The 25,411-nt window shown below is 38.0% G+C and overlaps 1 protein-coding gene across 1 annotated transcript in view; it reads left to right on the top strand.

The window, feature by feature from the left end:
- ARID5B (AT-rich interaction domain 5B) overlaps positions 1 to 25,411 on the top strand; it is a 144,382-nt gene that overhangs the window by 98,578 nt on the left and 20,393 nt on the right. The window contains exons 5-7 of the mRNA XM_065408344.1: positions 5,677 to 5,789; positions 13,191 to 13,395; positions 15,935 to 15,987. Of these exons, the coding sequence (XP_065264416.1) occupies positions 5,677 to 5,789; positions 13,191 to 13,395; positions 15,935 to 15,987 (371 nt within the window). The remainder of the gene's footprint in view (positions 1 to 5,676; positions 5,790 to 13,190; positions 13,396 to 15,934; positions 15,988 to 25,411) is intronic.

Here is a 25,411-nt window from a genome sequence, read left to right as displayed (position 1 = left end):
AAACTCTTGTGGCATTTGTTGTGATTTATTTTCTAAAGCTATATAATGTTCAGCCAAAGTCTGGAAGGAGGTGGGCTAGCTAGAAGGACAGAACGTTTAAATCTTATTTTCAAGATACCAAGAGCTAGTTAGTCGTGATAAGGACTAACTCCTAATTTTCTTTTTAAAACGTGGTTTTGTGTGCATTTTGAACAGAGGAAAAAAGTGTCAGAAATTTATGAACATAACGTTTCCTTTTGCACCGATAAACTTACCAAGAGCTGAATTGTGCGATGTTTCTTTTGTTTGATTGTCATTATGGAAGGAGTTTGCCAGTGCAGCACAAAAAGTGGATGGGTATGGCTCCGGAAGATGGGGGATGTGACTATAGAGAGCTTCTCGTCAGGAGCCTCTACTGGCAGGACCCCAGTAGAGACTCTGGTGGGAATGAAAACCATCTCCCTTCCTAACATTAACTCCAAAGGAAGGAGAAAGTGATAAGTGGAGATGAATGTCCCCTGGAGTGCATTCCCTCTCCACTCAATGGCAAGGAGAGAAGTAGTCCACATTCTCTGCTTCCCCACCCCAGAGTCAGTGAATGACTTGCTGTCTTTTTGTTTCCTGCCATGTGGCAAAATTTTTGATCACGTGAGTTAAGTATCCATGATCTTCCCATAGGCACTGACCTCTGATATCAAACTGCGTGAAATACTCTCTCGCAATCTGTGTGTATGATTTTTACTGTGCTGCCAAATCTCATCCCGCCTCACACACAGGAAAAAAGTGTTCCCATCTCTGAGCAGATCCCTATAAATAATTTCTCCTGAGAATTTACAGCTAAAGTGGCAATAAGCTGTTTTCCTGTATGGGGAGAGTTGTCAAGGGATGGTTGTCATCATGGCTTGTGTAACTGTTGACATTCATGCTATTTCCATTTCATGCTTTTTCATCTAATCAGGAATACAGGACTTTACTACCAGGAAGTAGTGAACTGAAAAACAAGATCATTCATACTATACATATACCATTTACTTTGTCAGTAATTTGTTATACTTCCCTTTTATTGTTTTACTATTACAAATATTTGTGTTTGAATTAGACCTTTCTTCATCTGCACCTCTTGCTTGATTCTGCAGTGTAGTCATAATCCTGTGTCCATGGCATCAGACTTCTGGCCAGTGTTATGACTTCATTGCATGACCAAGTAGGAAGAGCAGATGGGTTGTGAGGGAGAAAATCAGATTTTAAGAAACAATGGTCTGGTTATCCACTCAGTTAATGAAATCACACTGCTGCAAAATGGCATAACAGAGTGATGAATTAGGCCCCCTTTCTCTCTGTTAATTTAGCAAAAGTGGCCAGCAAAATTATTAAATGCATGTGAAAGTAATAGATCTAAGGTGTTAAAACTTTTGCCATGGGTACTTTACTTCATCTGTGTGGCCATTGCCCATTAGCACACCAGTGAAATCTATGGAATGTTAGCTCATGCCTGCTACAGTTTGCAGCACAGTTGGGTGTGTTTTACCTGGACATACCTGAAATATCTGGCAGACCTTGGCAGTTGAAGTAGCATTCTCCAGTGCAGTCTTTCCCTGCTCTGTTTTAGATTCCTGTCTGAGTCACAATTGTAACTGTGAAGGTAACTTCTTTTTATATATACACATTCTGTAAGTGAATTTAATCCTCTTGATGAACTACTAAACTTGAAATAAACTTTAATCTTGAAGACCAGGGTCCACTTTTAAGCACATGAGTAATCTCATTGACTTCAGTGGGGGTACTCACATGCATAAAAGAAAGGCATATGCTTAAGTACCTTGCTGAATCAAGGCCTAGACAAGCAGGTTTGAACCTTTCATATTGTGAGCAGGTGCTATGCAAGTTTTACCACACAGCACTGTCAATGCACATGCATCCTGAACTTCAGCACATCTATTTTCCTAATGCCTGACCCTGTGTAGCAGAGATCTCCAATGGTATGGAATTGTTGATGGGGATGAGAATGACCTGATGGAATACATTTTATTTGTAACTGAAGTTTGAATTGGATTCCAAGTGTGCAGAAGCTAAGGGCTTTAAGTAGGGTGACCAGATGTCCCAATTTTATAGGGACAGTCCTGATATTTGGGGCTTTGTCTTATATAGGCACCTATAACCCCCCACCCCCGTCCCGATTTTTCACACTTGCTATCCGGTCACCCTAGCTTTAAGAAAGAATCTGCCTAGATCCCAATTTGAAAATCTCACAACTTAGTACAGTGACGTTCGGAGCTGAAACTGAAGCCCTTGGATTTGGGCTGTGTGTTCAGGGTTCATTGTGGTGTGCACTTCCTGAGACGTTCCAAGCACCTTTCAGCCCTTCAGATATATTACAGCATACTAATGCGTGTGCGCTGCACTCTGCCAAGGGTTCGGGTGGCATTTCAGTGTCTGGGTTTGCTCCCTTCCCTTAGCTAAAGGAGGAGAGAATAACACACAGCCAGGTAGATAAAGAGGAATATGTTGTAAAGTTTACAGCAAAAATGGGCTTTATTTAAACTGATAGTATTTCAAGCCTCCCAGATTCATTTTTGGACAGAAGGCAGGTCACATTGATTAGAATGGTCACAAATAAGTGCCATCAGTTTTCTTTAACTATTTGTTCAAAGTTTCACTTTCATTTGTTTTGCTCGTGTTGACTTCCTGTGACCACTCAAGTTATCAGATCTCACTGGCATAAATATTTGCAGAAAGTAAATTTCAAAACCATGTGCGCGAGTATTCCCAGAAACCAAATTTTCCATTCATATATATACGTGAGTATTCATGCCAAAATTTCTCATCCAGTCAGGGATCAGGAAAAAAAATTGTGTGAATTATCTGATCAGTCACAACCAGCCAACACATCTTGAATATCCAATTCTCTCAGAAAACTGTTCATAATCAAACTGCAGAGTATTTTTAAAATCTGCAGTAGAAATAACTATGAATAAACAACTTCAAGGAAATAGCAGTTTGCTCATGAACATGCCACAAGCCGAAAAGGAGGCTAAATTAGTCAAATACATGATTTGTTATGAATTATTCGCTCAGCTTCAGTCAATTATCACTGCTCAAGAGCACAAAATGGATATATTTGAAATTTAAACAGTGTTAGAACAATATCTTTATCTGTAATGGATTTGGGAGCAAATGTTAATGTATATGTTTCAAGTGTGAATGGAAATATTTCAAATATTTTCTTTTATGGAGTGGATCTTAGAGGCAAATGCCTTCTCCTAAGCCATCAGAATGAAAGTCTATTGTCAGTATTAATTTATATTGACGCTTTTCCGTTACTTGTGTATTTGAATTAGATGTAAAATGCTAGTATGTCATATGTGAGGTAGTTCTAGAGCATTCTAGAAAGAGCCATTTTTCTGCTGCGACTCCGTAGCAACTGAAACAATGCAAAAAAACTGATTTTATAACAGTTTTGTTTAATTCCTGCCATTTAATCTTCCAATTCAAACTGTATTTATATGCAAGCTCAGTATACCTGGAGTTTTAGTAACAAATGCATTTTTTTTTGTTTTTAAAGCTTTTAACAAAACATTAGGAGTGCTTTTAGTATGAAACAAAGTACAACGCCAAAACTCAGGATAAAAAATGTGTTTGAAAGACATCAAGCCCTGAACTAGTCCTGCTTGTTTCTTTCTAAATAAATAAATAAATAAATAAAAAGTGGTTCAAATAAAACTATATTGGGCTAAAATTCATCCCTGTAATTCTAATTACTTCAATAGAATTGTGCCAGGGATTAATTTGGTCCATTAATTCTACAGTTGTCATTAACATTTTAGTACTTGTGCCAAGTTGTTATAATTTGAGGAAACTTTTTTTTTTTTACACAGTGTCTTTTAAACAAGATATTAACACCTTGGCTCAAGACTATGTGTAGCTTAGGATTTGTAGAACTCAATATGATGTCCCAACAGTATACAAGAAGTCAGGATCAGCAAAACAATTAAGATGAAAACACAAGCTACAGTTATAAATAAGGTGGGATAGTAAGGCACTAACTGGCAGCCTGGCAGCAAAAGCTGAAGTCCAGCGAGTTCATCCCACACTCTGTGCTAGTCACTCATCTGTGTTTATATGAGTAATGGAGTAGCTGGGGGAGGGGATTTGTAAGCACAGAGCAAATACTCTTAGAGCTCATTTTGTGTAAGACTGACATCCACACCAAGTCGAGACTTCCAGGGATGTAGTGTGCAGTCACATGCTGTAGCATTTATGAGTACAGATATAAATCTGACAGATGTTTGTCGACTGGAATGGGTAATAATTTCTTTATCTTTTTGTTTGATTTTGCATGTTAGCCTCGGAGGACAATTTCAGCATTGCTTTCTCTAGTACTTTTCAATAAGCAGAATGTGCTTCAGAGGATGTTTTACAGTGTGTCAGCACTGAAACAAAAAAAGGATGTTTCTTGGACTTCTCGTTTTAAACCTAGGACTGCTATCTTTTTTTTTTTTTTTTTTCCCCTAAACAGACCAAAAATGACACTGTTGTTCAAAGTATAAAATCAAAGTAGCACCCTTTATTGTGTTTGCAAACTGATTAAAATGTAAAATGTCCTGAAATCACTGGCTTACTATGTATAACAAATGTAAGATTAGAAACAATTAGAAGACACTCAAGAGGTTTGTGGTGTTTAGATTTCTGACATTGTTATAATCATCCCTTGAAGTAATGAAAACAATGGTTACCTAGAAATTAAAGGTTTAAAGCAAATTATCTTCTCCAGTATAGTCATTAGTTAATGATTGTTTATCATTTTTAATGTTGCTGGAGTTGTCTAGTGACTTAGACTGATTTAAATTTGAAAGCATATGCAGGACGTTTTTAATATTGAACAAAGCATCTGCTTTGCCTTTTATTTCTGTATGTGGGTTATAAGTGGTCTTGTGCTATAACAATTGAAAGAGAAGTTTGATATTTTTTTCTCTTGTATGACCTATATACTAGTTTTCTAAATATAGCTCAGAATGGCCAGGCTTTATTCAGTATGGTATTTCATAGCTATCTTACCAAAACATCTTAAGTATTGGATAAAACTGGAAGTCATTCATTTTAATTTAGATGTATTGTATCTAACAATTATGTTTTATGAAACCATCAAACAATTATGTTAATACTTTTGTACTTCTAGAAATAGTTTGGGGTTTTTTCTTAACGAAAGAACTTTGATAGGAATAACATATTGTATTAAAACTCATTATATTTGTTGGGAATTTTAAGATTTCAAAACTCTTCTGAATGACCGATATTTTCAAATATTTAAAACACCACTTAGTACTTACACTTTGGATAAAATAGATTCATCATGCTGATTAATGCAAAGTTCTGTATCAATGTTCTATTTTGGTCTTCTGATACCATGCAGAAATACTTGCACTTTCTGGAAGTGTTCTTTGGCGCCAAATGCTTGACTTTATATTAATTAGATATGTTAAAATATAACATATGCACCTTGAGAGATATGATAGAGAAATGTATAGTACAGTATATCAAGATGTAACCCATAGAGGATGAGAACCTCATAATGAGCTTTTTTATAGATAGATGTGTACATATCTGTGACTGATTTTATTGGAATGATTTATTATGCTTTCAGCTGTTAAAAATCCTGTATAAGAGAATATGCTCAAATTGTTCTCAATTAATTTTCAGCGCCAAATCTTAAAGGCAGACCACGCAAAAAGAAGCCATGCCCACAGAGAAGAGATTCATTAAATGGTGTTAAAGATTCCAACAATAATTCTGAAAGCAAAGCTGTTGCCAAGGTAAATCTTTTAGCAGTATTCTCTTAACTACACTTTTTTTTAAGATACAGTCCTCTTTGTTGTCTAATAGACTGTTTCAAATTTCGAGTATAATTTTTTCATATAAATAAGTGCAGATTCTTTTCAAGAAGTTGTATTTTTTACTTTAGACTTCCTCCACTTTAGAAGTTACTAACAGCAATAATCACCCAGAACCTAATTATTCAAAATCTAAGGCTATGGGCTGGCTGGGAAAAGGGCAGTAATTAAGCTTTTATGGCATCTAGTGCTAGTTTTCACATTCTGTGACACACAAAATAGTTTGTGACAGTATCTTCATATTAAAAATAAACCAGTAGGGCCATTCTCACCATTACAGTGTAATTCTAAATATACATTTGAAGATAAACAGAGTCTGAAATGAGAGCTGTCTCTAAATAATGATTTCCAAGAAGCAAAAAAAGTACATTAGAGGAGGAATGTTAAGGTTCTGATTTAAAAGGAAGGCAAAGAAGGAAATTCAGAATGAAAGCAAAAAGTCTGGACTGGATCTTTAACACATGCTGTTGTGCCTAGACATTCAGGGGTCTTTGAATAGTATATGTTCTTACATAGTGAACTATATTGGCTGTGGTACCTAGCTACACATCGTGAGTGAAGGTTGTACTGTCAGTCTGTAATTTTAGGCTTAACTCTTAGGCTTTTGTGGGTTTCAGTCCATCTGCTAACATTATTTTAAAACTAATTTTCTGTAGATTAATTTACTTTGTATTTTGTTCGGTGTGTGTGTGTTTGTGTGGTTTAAATATGAGTTTGGTTTTCTCTTAAAAAAAATAATTTGCACTAAAGGCTCCTTCAAGACATTTATGGCAAGTTAAATTTGAGAGCAAATTGTCAGGGCCAAGTTGTAAGATGCAAAGACAGAAAGTTAGAGAGGGACATACCAATAGGCTCGTACCTATTGCAGCACGAATTCTGTCACTATGATACTCTAAATATTGACCAAGTAGTTGTGCGTAGATTTAATTTCCATGCCAACTCCTTGAATTTTACATTTCAGCAAATTCTATGGATGTGCATCTGAAAGGAATTCCCATTGTTGTGAATCTCTCTTTGGGAAATACAGTGAACCTCTACAGAGCCATCCAAATTCTTTTTTGTTTTACATGCTTCATGTCCTGGGGAGATTACGGGGTTAAAGAGGTCAAGTGAAAGTGTTGTATTCTCTGTTACCCATAGGAGGGTAAAACCTACTCCCCAGCTTTCAGTTATGTTAAAATCATGTCGTAAATTGATGACAGCAAAGAAATCCAAAGTTAATGATGAAACTCTGTCCTTAAATCAGCATTACTCTCCTTTGTGTGCCCTGTTATGCCCAGACATCAATTAAAAGGAACTGGATCCTGATGTTTTGACTTTCAGGACCCTTAAAAATATTCTAGGACTTTGTCAGAACTTTGTAGCTTTAGATATATACAAATTTGCAAAGCCTGCAATGCAAATATTCCAATTTGGCTAAATTCCCCATGCTTTGCGGTTTACAGCACTGTACTGCAAAGCACATCATGGACTGCATTTTCTAAGCACAACAGAAGGTAGCACCATACAAGTAATTATGGTCTATACTGTATACAATGTGTATGTAGGTAATTTTCTAAAACCCACCTTATCTGATTATCACTATTCTATCAATGTGGACGCTTTTACTCATCAAACGTAAGAATATTTCATATAAGAAGAAATATCTACCTGTTTATCTAGCCACACTGTGCTCGTCACTGTGCAGACATTAGTAATATTCATTATCCTGTCCAATTGTATTTCATTATAAAAATAACAGTGTTAATGATATAGGCCCTGATGATGAAAATCTTATACGTGCCTGTAGTCCCATTGACTTCACTGGGACTCTTCACATGAATATGTGTTGTAGGACTGAGTGTATATTTTATTCAACACTGGATGCGTGCCCAGCAAATCAGAGTGACTCAAACACAAGCTTATTGAATTTTAAGCTGTTTGAGTCTTTGCCTAGCATTTTGTGTCTTCTTTGTGGAGACGGTTGAAACCATCCCAGTTTCTCACCATTACTGTCGGATGCTTGGGTAACACAGATGTCACATTTGGATCCAGGTTGGGTTCCCCTGAAGATTTCCCCCCCTTCTGTCCTAGGAAATGTGCCCATATCTAACTATAGCTGTCAACGGGTCCACCTAAACCAGTGTTGAAAATGGTTTAACTGCTAGTGTGGATGGGACAAAACCACTTTGTGTCAGTCACAATATTGTTTTTGGTAATGGTGTTGGAAATGGTTTTGTCTCACCTACACTTACCTGTAACTAGTAGTTACACTATTTTCTACATTGATGCAGGGCATCCCACTGTTGACTGCTGTTATTAGCAAATGGACATTTTCCTAGGGAAGACGGCTTTTGCTGAGGGAGGTAGTGGCCTGTCAGCTCTCTCGTATCTGGAGCCCCACAGGTGAGGTAAATGGGAAAAGTGCTGGGATTTTGAACACTGAGGTTTTGATCCTGTCAGGATTATGTACAAGACCAGCTCAGACCACATAGTAATAACCACTTGCTAAACTTCATGTTCTTAGCTGTCACTGAGTGATTAAAAAGCTTTCAAAGCCATTACAGCTCTAGTTTTCATTAAGCTTGTTTATCTTAACTATGAGCAAACAAGAGTGTGGACTTTTTCTATTACTTGACACACAAAGGCATTTGATTTGGTTTCAGTTCTGAATAAATTCCAGTTCAGGCAGCCTTTTAAAAACTGAATTACAGCACTATATCAACAGTCCAGGGTTTGAGAGTTCTGTACTGGGAAACCCACACCTCCACCAGGCAATGTGCCTGCTCTTGCATTTGATCTTTGTGCTGCCCTTTTTGTCCACCTTACACCAACTAGGAGTATCCTTGGATTGAAAGATACAAGGGGTAAAATCCTGCCCTCGCTGAAGTTTTCCCGTATAACTTCAATGGAGCCAGGATTTCATCCCAGGTGGGAAGAAATATCTCAAACTCTCTCTTTTATGAACAGTGGCCTAAACTTTCCCAAGAATCCCGAGGCTTTAATATTTCATATGTCATCCTTACTGGACAGATTTCCACAATTTTGGGGTATAGTGCGAACCTAACCACATCTGAAACTAAACCAGCCTGTTTTCTTGGCGTTGTGCTGCCATAGAAGTTCCCATTCAACGTCTATAAAAATGGGTTATAAGATTTGTTAAAATGGTCTGATCTGCCAGTTCCAAGAGGTGGAAGGGTTAATTTGTTAAACATGGAAACTGTTCCCTAAATGAATGTACTCATTACAACATCCCCTAGTGCAAATACTGAAATCAGTTTCTCACTTCTTTTGTGTGGCAAGGGCTGGGAAATACGTTTATGTTATCAGCATATGCTCTTCCTAAAGTCACAGGTGGTCTGGCACACTATCAGACCTGAAGAGTTATTCTTAGATCTCCAACGTTATCTAATTAAAATACTTTAATCTGGTTCTTTAGGGAACTGTGAGGTGCGTATGTGGACTCTGTCAGAACAAAATGAGTGTAAGGTTTTATCCATGAGCGTGGTCCCCATTGTCAATAATTGGAAGATCTCCTTGCCATGAGTGAGATACATCCAGTGCTAGAGCATATAATAAAGTCATGGATAGACATTTCCAGAGTTGTCATAGAAACACCTCCCCATTCCTTATACCCACTTTCTCTATTCTCAGCCTCGTCCTGTTGGCAGTGGACTGTCATTTTTGCCACAGGGGAATTAAGCTTTATTTTGGGTTGGGATTTTTCAAAGAGGCCTATGGGAATTGGGCACCCAATTCCAATTGAAAGTCTCTGAAAATCCCAGTCTTCACTATAAAATTGAATGATCAGGGAAGGAGTTTAGAGTTCTCTGAGCACACTCAAAAGCTAAATGATTTTCCCAGGGCCAACCATTATCAATCATGCAAATGAACTTCTGTTAGCTGGTTCAACTGGGTTGGGATAACTTTCCCAGGGATCTGGAAAGTAACTGATAGTTTACTGGATCCAGGTGGAGTCTGGTCTCAAATATAGTGAAGGGGATACATCAAAGTATGTGTGTGGGGATTCCACCTTCACTCACCTGGTATAAATGTGGTATGAGGAAATGTCTCAGATTTTTTAGAAAGAGATATGGGGAGACTGTCCAGGGTGGCTATAATGAAAAGAAGTTAAACTCCTACAGAAGAAATGTATAACTTTGGTTTTATAACAGAATCAGTAAGGCCCACCGAGAAGAATGCTGCAGAGAATGTGGCCAAGTTGGGTTTTTTCCCCCCTGTTTGTTGTCGTTGTCCATCTCTTTATGCCTTCTGGGAAGTTAAAAAAAAGTAGCCAACACTTTGCAAACACTAAACTGGATCCAAGATTGTGTTTAGAATACTGGTTTTCAACCTTTTTTCATTTGCGGACCCCTAAAAATTTTGGATGGAGGTATATGGACCCCTTTGGAAATCTTAGACATGGTCTGGGGAGCCCCAGGGGTCGGTGGGTCACAGGTTGAAAACCATTGGTTTAGAGGGATAAGAATTTTGGGTCAGTTTCTGATCTTGGTTATGACAGTGTAAACATGGAGTAACTCCAGTGACTTTAGTGGAGTTATGCTGGATTTATACCAGTTTAATCAAGAACAGAATTTGGCTCTGTGGATCCTAATTATTCAATGATCATTAATTCATATTGTCTGTCTCATGGAGGTGAAGTTCCAGAAACTAGGCTTGTGCCTGGAACATTGAGAGTGAAACATTGAGAATGAAACACTGCAGCCTTTCTTAAGGGATCATCAAATCTGAGACTGCTTATGTGCCCTTCCTTGGCATTTTTGGCTCCTTTGAGTTCTCCAGACACTTTGACCTCCCTGCTCTGTGTAGTGAGGTGGAGGAAGCTGTGTATTACATAAAGATTCCCCACTTCCAATTTCTTTTTTTCATCCTATTTTCTTTATCCCCTCTTGTCTACTAGAGAATAACTTCCCTCACCATTAATTTGCTTTTGTCTGAATAAGGCTTCTTCTGACTTATAATTTATGTGTACTTGCTTGTATCACCCTATTTTAAAATAAAACATATTGAAAATGGGCCGATGGACTTTTTTCTAGCAAGTGTGTTTTGAAAATTAAAAATGCTCCCAGTCTGAGAATGTTTATTCCAAGTTTTATCCTGCAACAAATTTATGGCTCAATTAAAAAACCCTAGAAATTATTGAAATTATTATACTGGAAGATCTAACTTAGCCTGCTGCATAGCATTGATAATGATAATAGAATATCAACTTTGTATGGGGGTTCCTTTAAATAATTTTCCAGGTAACCAGAGTAGAAAAAAACCAGGGAATTAGCATTCCAAAAAAAAAAAAAAAAAAGGGCCTGATCTAAAGCCCATTGAAGTTAATGAAAAGACTTCCATTAGTTTCACTGTGCTGTCAATGGGGCTTTGATCTTTAGAGAAGTCTCATCAATAACAGTAAATATGACTAAAAGGCAAAACACAATATATTTCATCATAGGAAGAATATTTCCTAACATCAGACCAGAGAATATTTAGCGATACAGGGAAAGCACCTGGATGGATGGATTAAATAAATAAAAAAATCTTCTAAGGGAAACCCCATTTTCTAATCCCAATGATTCTTTGTTGTGGAGACGTAAGGCTCCAAAAGGCTATTCCCTTGAGTTTGCACAGAGAGGTTTCTCCAAGAAGACAGGGACCATGTTGGGAAACTGCCACCTTTTCCTTCCTTCATGCTCCCAGTTCAGCCATCCTCAGCCCACATAAGAAGAAGAAAGCATCCTGCCCTCAATCATTGTTTTAATGCTTTGGAAAAGAGACCTGCCTGTGCTTTTTTAAAAATGGTAGAAAAATGCAGAAGTGTTTGTAGGATAACTTCATTTGACATAACTAAAACGTTTGATAATTTGACTCTTCTCTGGTTTATTTTCTATTTCTACATGGCACTTGCCTAACACTCTTCAGCTTCAAAGTACTTATTCCGAAAACACAGATGTGTGTGTAAATTTCCCATTTTACAGGAGGGGAAACTGAGTCACAGTAAGATTAAATAACTTAACCCTGGCAACTCACAGCAACAGAGTGAATCAGTGCCAGTCAATCATTAAAATCCAAGGGTTCCTGACTCTCAGTCCAATGTTTGTGCTACTAGTCCATGCTGTTCCCTTCAGGCACTGAAATGAAATAATTTGTTTATAATATCCCTTATCCGTTTCTGAAGACACAAGGAAGAGTTCCACCCGGGTTATGGAAACATCGGAAAGTCTCTTGTAATGTGTACATGTGTAGAAGGAACAGTTAGTTTCCAAAATAAATCATGTAACCATCATCACCCCCTCTAGCAGAGTATTTTTTATTACCAGTATTCACTGGAAAAGTATTGATCACACATTATAAAATAACCCCGGTTGGCTAACTTCCAAAAATAGTTTTTAATGTTCATTGTACTCTTCAATATCTAGAGACATAAACTATTAGTGGATTGAAATTTAATTTATCGGCTGCAATGTCATATCTGCATAAGGACTGCAGAATTAGTCTAATTCTTCTCTTGTTTTTCTTGTTTCCAATACTGGAGAATTAACATGGTTTCATATTGTTTACTCCCTTATTGGCACACTAATATCATTGGCTGTATCAGCAGGAAAATGGACAGTTTTGGGAATTGTGTGTGTCTGGAGGCTGCTGATGGTATACATGGGAAAAGGGAGAAAATGGCTCACATTAAATGGCCCCCTGATTAAACAAAGTATTTAATTTTGAGCACATTCTTAAGCCCTGTTGACTTAGGTCCAAAATCATATAGACCTGCCATTGCTGGGAATGGGACTTTTGACTGGGTAAGGCCTGTAGGATTTGGCCTAATATTTTGATGGGCCACAAAAAAAGTTGTGGCCTTTATGAGCATGATGCTGTCAGGTGCTAGGCATTCCTGTGCAGTACTGAGACCCGCACCTCCCCCTGGAATCAGTGAGAGTTGAGGGTGCTCACTATCTCCCAGGAGTGCACAGTATCAAGCTCTAAAGGAGGGTGGTTATTCATCTTGCTGTTGTTTGATTGTCTGTGAGGGCTGGCAGCTCTCTGTGGAATAGTGATGGATGGTAATAAAAATACAGATCTGGAAAGAACATTGCTGTTGGGTTACAACAGTTTTTTAAATATGTGGCCATTTTAAAATGTTGTGACTAAGATTCAGAGCAAGGCAATAGCTCTATAAATAGTTTCCTCCTACCACCCTCACTCAGTTGTGTGGTTTGGCCTTCATATTAAAGAACACACTTGTTAAGCAAGGGTGCGGGAGCATTTGTTCATCTTTTAAAGGCAAATTAAAGGTCAGCCAATGACCCAGATCTGATATGACATCTTTTCGTTTTCCAGGTAAAATGTGAGGCTAAGTCAGCTTTGCCCAAATCCAAAAGTAACAACAGCAACTGTAAAAAGGGCTCAAGTGAAGATAAATCAAAGGTTGCTGTGGGTGAAGAGTGCAGAGCTGATGAGCAGGCTTTCCTTGTGGCACTTTATAAATACATGAAAGAAAGGAAAACACCCATTGAACGAATACCCTATTTAGGTTTTAAGCAGAGTAAGTATAATTTTTATCAAATTTTGTTGAAGTTTTAGAACTGTTTGGCTTCTTTGTAGAAAACATTCATACACTGAGACTATTTTAAAACCTTTTCGGTTTTGTGACTGTGTTTATATTTACACATTTTCCAGTCCAGACATTTTACTGTCTCTTACTTCTAGATTTGCATCTCTTCCTTCTGGGGCAGTTGCTGCAGGATATTTATAGGTTTAAATCCACTGATTATGACTAGAAATAGGCATACTGAAAACTCTCTAGTTTTCTGTTTTGTAAATCTGCAGTATCTGTAATGCCTTTCTTCTGAGTTAATAATGTGACGTACATTTATTGTGCCCAGATGTTCTTTATGAAAAGACAGATATTAAAGGGAGACATTTAAAGGGGTTCAAGAAAGGCACAAAAGGGATCATATTTTTAAGCCTCAAAATTTGTTTATAGGCAATAAATTACTGACTTCATAGACTATAAAAATAGTCTGTATCTGTTTAATACAGAATACAATGTTTAGAATTGCTTTGGCATGTACAGTTTTTAGTGACACAATTTGTAAAGCAATTGTAGGTGGAGAAGATGCAGTTGTAACTAAATTCTGCATAAATATTGCATAGTAAGTAGGGCTGTTTCAGAGTTTACAACAAAAGCTATACCTGGGATATGTGTGTGTGTGTGTGTGTGTGTGTGTGTGTCTAAATATAAATGTGTGTGTATGTATATATACACACACACATTATATATACAGTATGTATGTATATCTATGTATATATAGATTGAATGGTACTTAAATTACTTTAAAGGGAGAAATCCATGGTTTGAAATATTATTTACTCGAACGTATCTCCAAAGATTAAAACCATGTGTTATTTTGATGAAGAATGTCAAACCTGTATGTTTTACATAACAATTTACATACCTAATAGCAATTGGCACTGATTGCAACAGACCTCTAGCAGCCATTATAAACTTATATAACTCTGAGTGATTACAATGTTTTGGCTGCTTGAAATAGAAGTAAAATTAATGTACTATGAACAGCTTTGTTGCATTATGCATTGATTCAGATTAAACCAAGGCCTAAGCAAAGCTCTCGATAGCTTTGAAATAGCACAGGATTCAATGAGATTTTCTGAGCATTTTATGTGGAAGAGTGCTTTTTTATTTTCATTTTATCCCACACGCCCCAAACCAGGAGATACTGTCAGTTCAAATGATAAGAAAGGCCATTATTTCCAAAATACCCAGGTCTGTGGTAGGATCATACAATAATATTTAGCTGAACTGTATAGGGTTGCTTGACATACATTACAGTAGATGGGCCTAGTCCTGCAAGCACTTAAGCACATGAGTAAATGTACTCCTGTGAGTAAATTTACTCACGTGTGTAAGTGTTTGCAGGACTGGGCTCTATATTTGTCTGACATGATATGTGTAAATATTGTCAATATAAATAGGTTAGAGGGGAGAACCAGTATGTACACTACAACAGAGAATTCCCCTGTGGGTGAACAAATTCTGTCCTCTTTGATCTGCTGCATTATTGCTGACTCTGGCTTGAAATATTTGTATGAATGCCACTGGGAGTCACCATGTGTTGCTGAAATCCTGTATAGGTCTTTAATACAGGATCACCATCAGTTACCCTTCTATCAATTAAAAACACATAAATAAATGAAAGAACTAACACATCACATTATGGCCCTGCTCGGCTCGGGACAGATGGGAGGCAGTCATGTGGAAGGAGGCATTATGCAGGAGGGAGTGCAAAGAAGAGTGGCTCTTGCTAGGCCGTATTGAAGGTGTTTCCTCTGTCCCCTCTCACCACTTCCACCACCTCCACCACCATGTAGCCCTTCCAGTGCTTGATAGTGCACAAGAGGCAAGGCAGGGCCACCACAACTCTGAAGTAATAAATATAGTGGTAATTCTATCTTGTCTCCCACCTTTGAGCTTGCCAGCACTTGCAACCAAATTATGGCTGTCTATTGTACATGTGTGCTGATGTGCTAGGACAAATACGATGTCTGTGCATTCTCCCTCCATTAGTGCATTCTCACACGGCCCTACGGTTTATTGATTATGGAGGCCCTTATCTGAGCTGCAGTAGATATAAGATAGCGTTGTTTAGTGAATGGTTGCTCTATATCACGTGGGCTGCAGCTCTTACTGATAACTCAAACTGTTTTTAAAAAATATAGTCTTTGTGCTAGTTTTTACTGTCAGAGTTATGGAAACTTGTAAAATGCAGCTATTATACTGTGTTTCTTATTAGAAAAGTAGAATAAACTCCGTAACTCTGTCTAAATGTAATTTTCACTCCTAAATGTGTTCCTTCACATGTAATTTTTTAAAATATATAGTTAGGAGTAACATTTACTCTTCAAATTATGTAAATACCTTTTGTAAATTGTTTCTCAAAAGCTTTTTCAGGGTTTGTGAACATTTTTTCTATTTTTCTTTCAAATAATTGTGTAATTTACATTTCTTTGAAATAAGTTGGTTAATGGAATGCTTATCTAAATACTTATTGTCCCTCTAACAGTTAACCTTTGGACTATGTTTCAAGCTGCTCAAAAACTGGGAGGATATGAAACAGTAAGTGTTTAAGTAACTTAAATGGAATAATTGTGCAATCTAACTTTCCCCTGTTAGAAAAAAATGTAAAAGCAAACAATCATTTACTGCATTTTAGAATAGCTGTACACATTGTGGGTTTATTGGGCCATTTTTGGAAATGGTCCCAATTAGTTCCAGGTTTGGCAAAATTGTAAACTTGTCGTAAAAACTACAAGTGGAAAACATATGTAACTCTTCCCTGTCAAGGAAATTAGTTGGGTCTGTAATTTTTTCCCATGTTGAGAAAGGGCTATTATTGTACAACAAGCCAAGATTGCATAAAAGAAATTTCACTTGGCAACATCTCTGACATCTGTTCATGTCTAATATGGGAAATGTATTAAAGGCTTTCAAAAGTAATCAGTATTGCCATTAAGGGATAGTATGTTGCAGTATCTTCTCCTTTTTGCTAGTGTAAAAGACCTTTATTAGACAAGGGTCAGTACCACATAAACAGGAAGTTATCAAAGTAATTCAGAAAAGTCTCTGACACTTTTTATCAACTAACCATATCTGACAAGAGCAGTTTATTTTTAGCTCACAGGAAAATTTGATGGCCATGGATTTTAGAGCATGTATTTTGAACTAATAAAATATTAGAGCAACAAACTTAGATTAAAATCTTGAAATGAGAAGAAAGAGCTGCATTAATACCGCACATAGAGATGACATCTGTAATAAAAACCAATTGACATAGGAAGATGTCGTCATTGGAAATATTTTCTTTGCACACAATGATCTGATTAAGTTGTGCAGTTCCTGCTGCAGTTGGTTGGGGGAAATTATTTTTGCTTTGTTTATGAAGTAATCTGGGATGTATCTGTACTGTTGAGAAATGACAAGAAACACAAAATCAAGAAACTCAAACTGATTTGAGCCAAAATGTATTAAACACTCTTTCTTTCCACACAATAAAGCATATTGTTCTATTAATTAATATCATCGCTATACTGGGGTGGGTGTGGTGGAGATTTTGTGAAACCAAGTATCTAATGTTCATAATAGAAATGTCTGATTTGGCTTTTATGATTTAGCTGCCTTTCATTAATCTACATGTAACATCTTTATTAAATACACCCAGATGTGTGTATGTTCCTGTATATATATGCACAAATAGCTACCATAGATATACATCTACAGTAATTATGAGCTATGAGTAATTGCACCAAGTTGTAAAATGCGCTGAAGGTAAGGACTGAAAACTTGAACCTGATCCAGAACACAAGAGAAGGCAGTGAAGGGATTTGAATATGAGAGTGACATGTTCAGAATGCTCAGGGAGGCAGATAATTTTCACAGCAATGTTTTGGATATACTTGCAGGGAATGAGGATAGAAGCAGGGAAGGCCAGTGTGGAGGAGTTTGCAGTATGATAAGCAAGACATAAATCTGGGTTTTAGTGCCAGAATGAGAGAGGAAAGGATGGATTTAGGCATGTTAAACAAGGTACACTGGCAGGATTTGGGGAAATTCTGAATGTGTGGAGCGGAGGGAAGGCGTTGACTAGGACACCCAAGAGTGTGAGCCTGGGTGACAGGTAAAATAGTGAGATTATCATCAGTAATGGAAAGGGGCAAAGGGAATGAGGGTCTGAGGGGAAATATGAGGCGTATCACTGTTCAATATAAATTAGTGGCAGTACATCCCTCTCTCAAACCTCTTGTTCTTTTTCATTAATAGATGTCTTCAAATGATGGGGGCATTCCTCATTTCCAGGAGAACAGGCTCATTGGGATTATTCAACTGAAATTTAAATGGTAGTGTGTGCTGATCACAAAAGATGTGTAAGCACAAAAGTAGGGTAGTTAGGAACTGGATGTGCAAAATGAATATAATTTTTACACTAGTTTGATATTCTGATATTTTATTTAGCTCTGGCATAATCTAGAATAACTCCCATTGAAGCCAGTGGGCCTGATCCACGCTTTTTGAAATCAGTGAGACTTATACTTTCTTATAGCAGAACTGAAGAACTGTCTTGCTCTGGGACAGATGAGGATGGTTTGGGTATAAATTAAATTTTGTATGTAGTGGGGGATGCTGCTTTAGCTGCATTTCCTACTACCAGGGCCGGCTCCAGGGTTTTGGCCGCCTCAAGCAGCGGGGGAGGGGGGAAAGCCGTGATCGCGATCGGCGGCAGCTCCACCGTGCCGCTTTCTTCTTCGGCGGCAATTCGGCAGCCGGTCCTTCCCTCCTAGAGGGACCGAGGGACCAGCCGCCGAAGAGCCCTACGTGCTGCCCCTTCCCCTTGGCCGCCCCAAGCTGAGCTGGTGCCTGGAGCCGGCCCTGCCTACTACACCTCTTCCTCTGCCAAACCCTCAGCGTCTACAGTACACTCGTAATCCTGAATGCTAAATTGGAGACTGTTAGAGTGTTTTGTCCCTTTCACCCACTTTCACTCATTTTCTGACCCATTCACACCCTACTCATCACCATGGAATTTAGCAAAGTGTAATTAATTGTGCTATTGTGTGCATTGATGAGAGATAAAAAAGGCCCCATGGGGCTAGAATGGGATGGATGGAAATATTTATTCCAGAATCATGGATAGACCTATTCATTCCCAAGTGTAAAATCTCAAGCAAATTAGTGATGGTGCAATTTATTAAGGACCAGATTCTGCCACCTATGTGCACACAGAGTATTCTAGTATGCAAATAATTCCATGGACACTGATAGGACTATCTGCATGGCAGGGACCTATTCAATTTAAAGAGTGGCAGAATTTGTTCTTAAATAAAGTATAAGTAGATCTAAATTAAATCTATCCTGTATTCTGATTATTAAGTAGTCCACTTGAATTTATTTATTTTTGTTTGTCACCTTTAAATGTTCCCAAACTTCTGGTGTGAGTTTGAGATAGTGGGATTATTTCAGGCTAGCCATTTACATCTCCAGTTTTGGCACAATCACACACATAGGAAGAAACCTATGACCCAAATGGTATTAAGCATGTGCTCCCTCCCCTGTAGTCAATGGGAGCTCTGAGTGTTCAATACTTTCTAAAAATCAGGCCAAATGGAGCCTTCAGAGTAAATGATTGTAGAGGTTGGATGAAAGAATTATTCTCCGTGGCTTTCTGTGCTGCAAGTAGCTTCTGTTCACCTTTCTGTTTGGGGGCAATAAGAGCTAGTGATATTCCTACTGGAAACTTTCTTTTGCCTAGAAATAGGGGTTTTCTTGTCATAAAGAACACTTAGAAATATATAGCTATAGGACATGGGCGTCGTTTAAGGTAGCATGCATTTTACAAACAGAAAGCAAATATAGGTGTAATTAAAATTACCCATTTGCATTTACAATGCCAAGTTGTCTGACTGCTGTTGACTAGAATGTGCAGATACTTTTTAATTGAAATAGCTATAAAGTTTACATTCTCACATTCAGTGGAATAATTAAAGCTGGCAGATTTTGCGTTCCCCACCCCACCCTCCCTATCCCGGCATGCAAACTCTTTTAAAGAGTCCTAAAAGTGGTTACACACATTTATTGGTAAAGCAGAGATAGTATAATGGGCTGAAGTTAACTGATGTGGTTTGGCTCTCACATTCACTTAACATCAGTGTAAGCCCATTGCGCCTGATTCAGATCTCTCACTGGTGTAAAATCAGCATAACACCATGTATTTTGCTAGTATCAGGTCATTATCAGTCCCAATGTGTCATCTATGTTTGTGCTTCTGCTAAAGATTCTCAGTTTCTTATTTGTAGTGAAGGGTCAGAACATTTTTGTAATATCACAGTCACAGAATTACCAGTGCCATATAACTCTCACTGGCTCACAATGCAGGCTAAATAAAAAACAAAGGCTTGGCTAGTTCCTCACAAAATGGAGCCATCTCTTTGGAGCCACTTCCCTTCAAGCAAGCATTTAGGTTAGCTGCTGAAATCGACATCTACCATAGTAATACAGTAAAAGCTGTGTTATCTGGCACTTTACCAAATGGAAAGCTCTAGAAACCGGCATTTCTGATATTTCATAAAAAGTCCGGTTGGAGCGGAGCCGACAGACTTCCTACCTGGCTCCACGTGGCTCCCTGGAAGTGGCGACATGTCCCTGCTGCTGCTAGGTGGGGGAATGGCCACAGTGGTTCCGTGTGCTGCCCCCACCCCGAGCGCTGGCATGAGGCTCCACCTAGGAGCCGAGGGACATGCTGCTGCTTGCGGGGAGCCGCCTGAGGTGAGTGCCACCTGGATCTGGCACCCCGAAATCCTCCTGCACCCCACCCCCCCAGCCCTGAGTCCCCTCTTGCACCCAAACTCCCTCCCTTCATTGGTAAGTATAACTCTTAGTTAATCAGAATTTTTGACTAACCGGTACCCCCCGTTCCCCCAACATGCTCAGTAACAAAGCTTTTACTGTAATACAGTACTTTGCATAGTGCTTCCCATCTTACAACCTTAAAGCACTTTACAAACATAAATGAATTAAAGCCTCACAACACCCCTGAGAGCAAGATAAAATGATTCAATTTCTAGTGAATTAAATGTCACTGCAGCTGTACTACCTTGGACTGGGATCTTGTCACTCTTCCTAAGCTAATCAGGGTCAGGCTGGAGCAGTTCTTAGATGGGAGACTTCCAGGGAAGTTGAAGGAGCTATTTTTGGTGAATCAGGAAGTGACACCTTTCTCTCTGAGTCAGCATTAGAGCATTATGTCAGCATATTTAAAGGAGACACCGTGGTGCTGGATGTACTAACATCCAGATGGGACGTAGGCACCTAAATTGCTTTTGAAAATGGGACCCAGCCTAAGTAGCCTAGGAGCTTCTGAAAATGTTACCCAAGATCCTAAGGCATCAGTCACTGGTATTCTGGCTAAAATCCAATGTACATAATTAATTATTCTGTTCTGAATTAGCTGTGATACTCTTCTTTACTCTGTGCCCTAACTGTTCGCGTAGTATTGCTATATGCTATTAAACCATTGCCACCTTTCACCCCAAAGATGCCTATACAGCAGTGGGATGCAAAGCCATATACATATATGTATATGTTTTGTGCAAAATCAGTATCTAAAGGCCTTTGAGATACTGCTTGGAGGAAAAGTGCCATACAAACATGAGGTCAACATCATGGCCATTAAATCATTGTTAGGTATGCAGCATGAAATAAACAAATGCTAAACTTTGTGAGAGAGCGAGAATTGGTGATGGGGATTATTGTGTAAAAGCCTTTTAAAATGTTTTAAAGCAGAAGCATCAGTTAAAAGCTTTTCTATAAGCAGTCCTCTCCTTTTATATAATGTTGTTGCCTTTAATTTTAATAGTAATAGTAATAGTAATGTGTAACTGATCATTGTTTGCCTTTGTTCTTATGATATCTGAATCTGACTTCACGCATCTGCATAGACCCATCTCTTGTTTAATTTTAAATTCTGTTGGCCAGGAATTATCTCATGAAGTTTTGAAAAGCTAGAGGTCCTGGAATGGAGCACAAGAACTAACATTATTTTTGTATGTTTCATAGTAAATGTATGCCAAACATACTGCCTTTGTGTTAGGCAGCTAACAGTAGGTATTGCAGATAGGATACTGCAAAGAGTTCATTTTCTTTACTGCCCTAGGATTTCCTAAAATGTTTTCTACGATTACCACAGAGATTAGGTCTGAAGTGCCTGAAAAGTAGCCCTCTGTGCGTTCAGTCCTGTAAGGTGCTCAGCATGGAAGGTATACAGCCACACACAATAGACTCAGCACCTTTCAGGACACGCTTACATCTTTGCACATGCACAACCTTGCATGCGTATATCAGGCCATTTATGTAAGAAACTCAAGCATTCAAAAAGAGGACACACAGAATATATTTTGGAAATTTAGTTTTTTAACTTAAATACGTAAAGGCACATTATAATGAATAGAGCCACATTGTTGTAAATGAGCTTGGAATGGTAGAATGGAGCAAATGTCTGGAGAGTTTTGAAAAGCACTTTGGAACTGTATACAGCACTGGTGAGAAAAGCCACTGCAGGTGAAGGTGAGGGTGACACGTGATGCAACTTCCTTGAAATGTAGAGTAGGGATTTGGGTATTCCAAGCATTCTGGCCCTAGGAGCAAAGTTTATCAAGAACACTGATAGAAGCATAGAAAAAGGATAAACAAGAAATTTCACCCACCAGGGTAGTTTCAGCCTTTGGCTTCAATATTAGAGTAGGCCTTTACAAATGGCACTCAGGAAAGTTAAGCCAAATTAACGAAAGGTGTGAATTTAATGCACGAGTTAAAGCCCATCAAACCCCCATGTGGATACTCTCATCCAGTAGCCTTAGTTAGCTTTTGCGAATCCCCTTCAAAAACTGTCACCACTTCCCTTCAGAATGAGAGCATCCACATGGGTTTAATACGCTTTAACTAATGCCCTTATGTAGACATGCCCTTACTCAAGAATACATTTAACATTTTTTCCAAGTCAGGACATTATTTGTATTGACCTAGCTTGACTAATCATTGTGTAGTATATACTGTAGCTGGATAACGACAGTGGAAAAACCAGTACCAAACAGCGCCTTTCCCATGTTACACTAGGATGTCCATCACTGAAGGCAGATGCGAGTGATGTCAGTTAAAGGAGAAGGACAAAAGGAAGCTTTGATGTTGACCTGGTCAATATTAATGTTAAATTTGAATGATCATACCCTGAATGACAGTAGCTATAGCTTCTGTTTTGTAAAGTTTTCACATTATAGTATTTTGTTCAGGTTGATTAAGGAAATTATAATCATATTTTTGGGCCTTTTTGTATTGCATTAATCATAAAAACTAGACTTTCAAGCACAAGAGGTACTCAGTGCCATGCTGTGTTCACTACATCAGCATGTTAAATTTAGCCCTGACATAAGAAGACCCAACCCCATTGATTTCAGTGGCGTACTGACCCTTACAGCAGGTTGAATTTGTAGTAGAAATAAATAATTTAATGAACATATTCTGTAAACAATAATATTTGTATTAGTATAGATGAGACAGAAATCTATAAAGCATATTCTACTAATTTAAAGAAATTGTTACATTTCAGTTTTAGGGTTAAATGTTCAAAGGTGACAAAGTGATTTAGGAGCCTAATTACCATTGTCTTCCAATGAGACTTATGCTCCTAAGTGCCCAAATCACTTTTGAAAATGGAACTTAGGCTTCTAAGTCACATAGGCATTTTTGAAAATGGAACCTGTAATCTTTTTGTTGCTGACTCTTACCTTCTGCTTTAACGTATAACTTATAAGTAGTGTAAATATTCTCAGCCAAACAAGCATTGCCCCCCCACACACACCCCAATCCTTTGATTCAGCTCAGCTGTGCTTGGCTCAGGACAGAAGATGGGGTCAATGGAGGTTTTTTACACCTTTGCATTCCACTAATCCCTGGGGCTGCTGGAGGCCTATTGGCTGCTCTAATTTACAGCCACCTGCAACAACCCCCACGGTGCCACTGCAGTACCCTGGGATCACTGTCCTCCAACTCGTCCACAGCACACTCCTTAGGAACACTATCCAGAGATTCCTCTATAGCAGGAGAATCCAGAGCTAACAGCTTGGCTGGATTTAAGGTTGTTTTGTGCTGCTCAAGTGGTGCAAAACAGCTTTATCAGAGCCAAGCATTTGCCCCATCAAGTCAGATCCTGCTCTTATTGATGCTAATGGCAAAACTCCTGTTGAGTTCACCGGAAGTAAGAGCAAGCCCTTAACAAACAGTTAATTGCGGAAGAAGAATCCATTCATGCTCACGTGTTCACATCACTATGGGGTTAAACTTATGACTTCAGCATTTTGAGCTGTGAGTTTAACCCCATGGTGATGACAGACAGTAGTAATAAATAGATACTACGGTGGTGAGGTTATTTAAGAGTCTGAACAAAATACACTTGGGAACAAACTGTGACCTCAGTTGAGGGTATGACTCCTATTTAAATCATCCATTTAGCCAAAATTTGTCCCTTAATTGCGATATATCACATCTTATTCCCCTCTTGCTTGCAGGCTTTGTGTGGGTTAAGGAAGAAGGAAATGAAAAGACTGAATGCAGTCATTTCTTTATGTAAAACAAAAAGGTTGGATGAAGATTGCAGCTAAATATTGAATTTTCCCCAATATATGCATTAAATACTTTCACAGAAGTTTCTGTGACAAGCTCAAGCTACTGATGAATAAAGTACCATAGCATTTTAATTTTACCTGCAGCTAGAAGTAGGTGACGGTTATTTCTAATGAGAACTAGACAAATGATAAACGTCAGAAACCTTCACAGAAATTATAACATTACCAAATAACATATCTCCAGCTATCCTTTTGCTTTCAGAGCATATTTTCTGCAAAGGAAGGGTTTTCCTTTTATGCAAAGCAGAAGAAGGCACCGTTTAGCCTGTAATATTTAACTACCATACTAATCTCTTCTTCTTTAGATTAAAATTACAGGCCCCAGATTGCAAGTTATGATATTTGTTTTGTTCTGATTGCTGCCTTTAGCTCCTAAGTGAACTCTATTGACAGCTCTGTGGGTAACTTTGAAGAAGCCTCTGGGTCTGAATATATTAAGCTCCACAGCATTCCAAAGCAAATGACAAAATTCCCCCACAATTGTCTCAATCTTTTCCCCACAATTTCCCACTGGCCCTCTTTATGAGCTGCATGCAGAAGAGAGTGATCTATTATGTTTGTCCTATTCCTGTTTTTCTTCCTGTTTTAAATATAGCAGAATATATAAAATAACGAAGTGGTATTCAGAAACAATTCTTTTGCCAGGTCTTCCATCTGTTATTCTGCAGAATCCTAATTTTTGTACAAAAAACAAAACCATGGAATGCAACTCAATATGTTACAAGATGTTTATTTTCATCGACTTAGTGCAATAAAATACATAGCTCAGATATTAATATTGGAGTAAGTTAAGATTTCATTACCATTTGATCTATATATTTTACTGACATAAATGGATAAAAATAAACAGCTTGTAACATATAGAGTTACAGCCTATGCTTTTGTGGATTTAGGGAGTCTGTGGTGGATTTGGATTTTGCAACAGATTTATTTTCTCTAATTCAGTTAAAATAACTACATAATCATTATTTGTGGTTAGTTCTAGGTTCATTTTCATAATGTACCACGGGATTTGTCTGCATAACTTCTGATGGTAATGACCCTATATTGATTGAGATTCTTTATTGCAAGACTGAATTGCTAGTGATTTGACAATGAACTAGTGGTAAAACTCCATTTTAGAAAAAAGAAAACAGATTAATATAATGTAATCTTACTAAAAAAGCATAGGAACACTATACATTCTGCAAGGGCTTTTATGGTATTTGTATTGCATGCCGTTCTAAAATACCACACATGCATTTGTTGCTGTGAACTCAAATGCTGTCGAATCTGTAAAGATGCAAGATTAAATTTTCCATTGCCATTTTTAC

The sequence above is a fragment of the Emys orbicularis genome, chromosome 7 (assembly GCF_028017835.1).
Source record: "Emys orbicularis isolate rEmyOrb1 chromosome 7, rEmyOrb1.hap1, whole genome shotgun sequence".
Lineage (NCBI taxonomy): Eukaryota > Metazoa > Chordata > Testudines > Emydidae > Emys > Emys orbicularis.
This window is presented reverse-complemented; position numbering and strand designations above follow the sequence as displayed.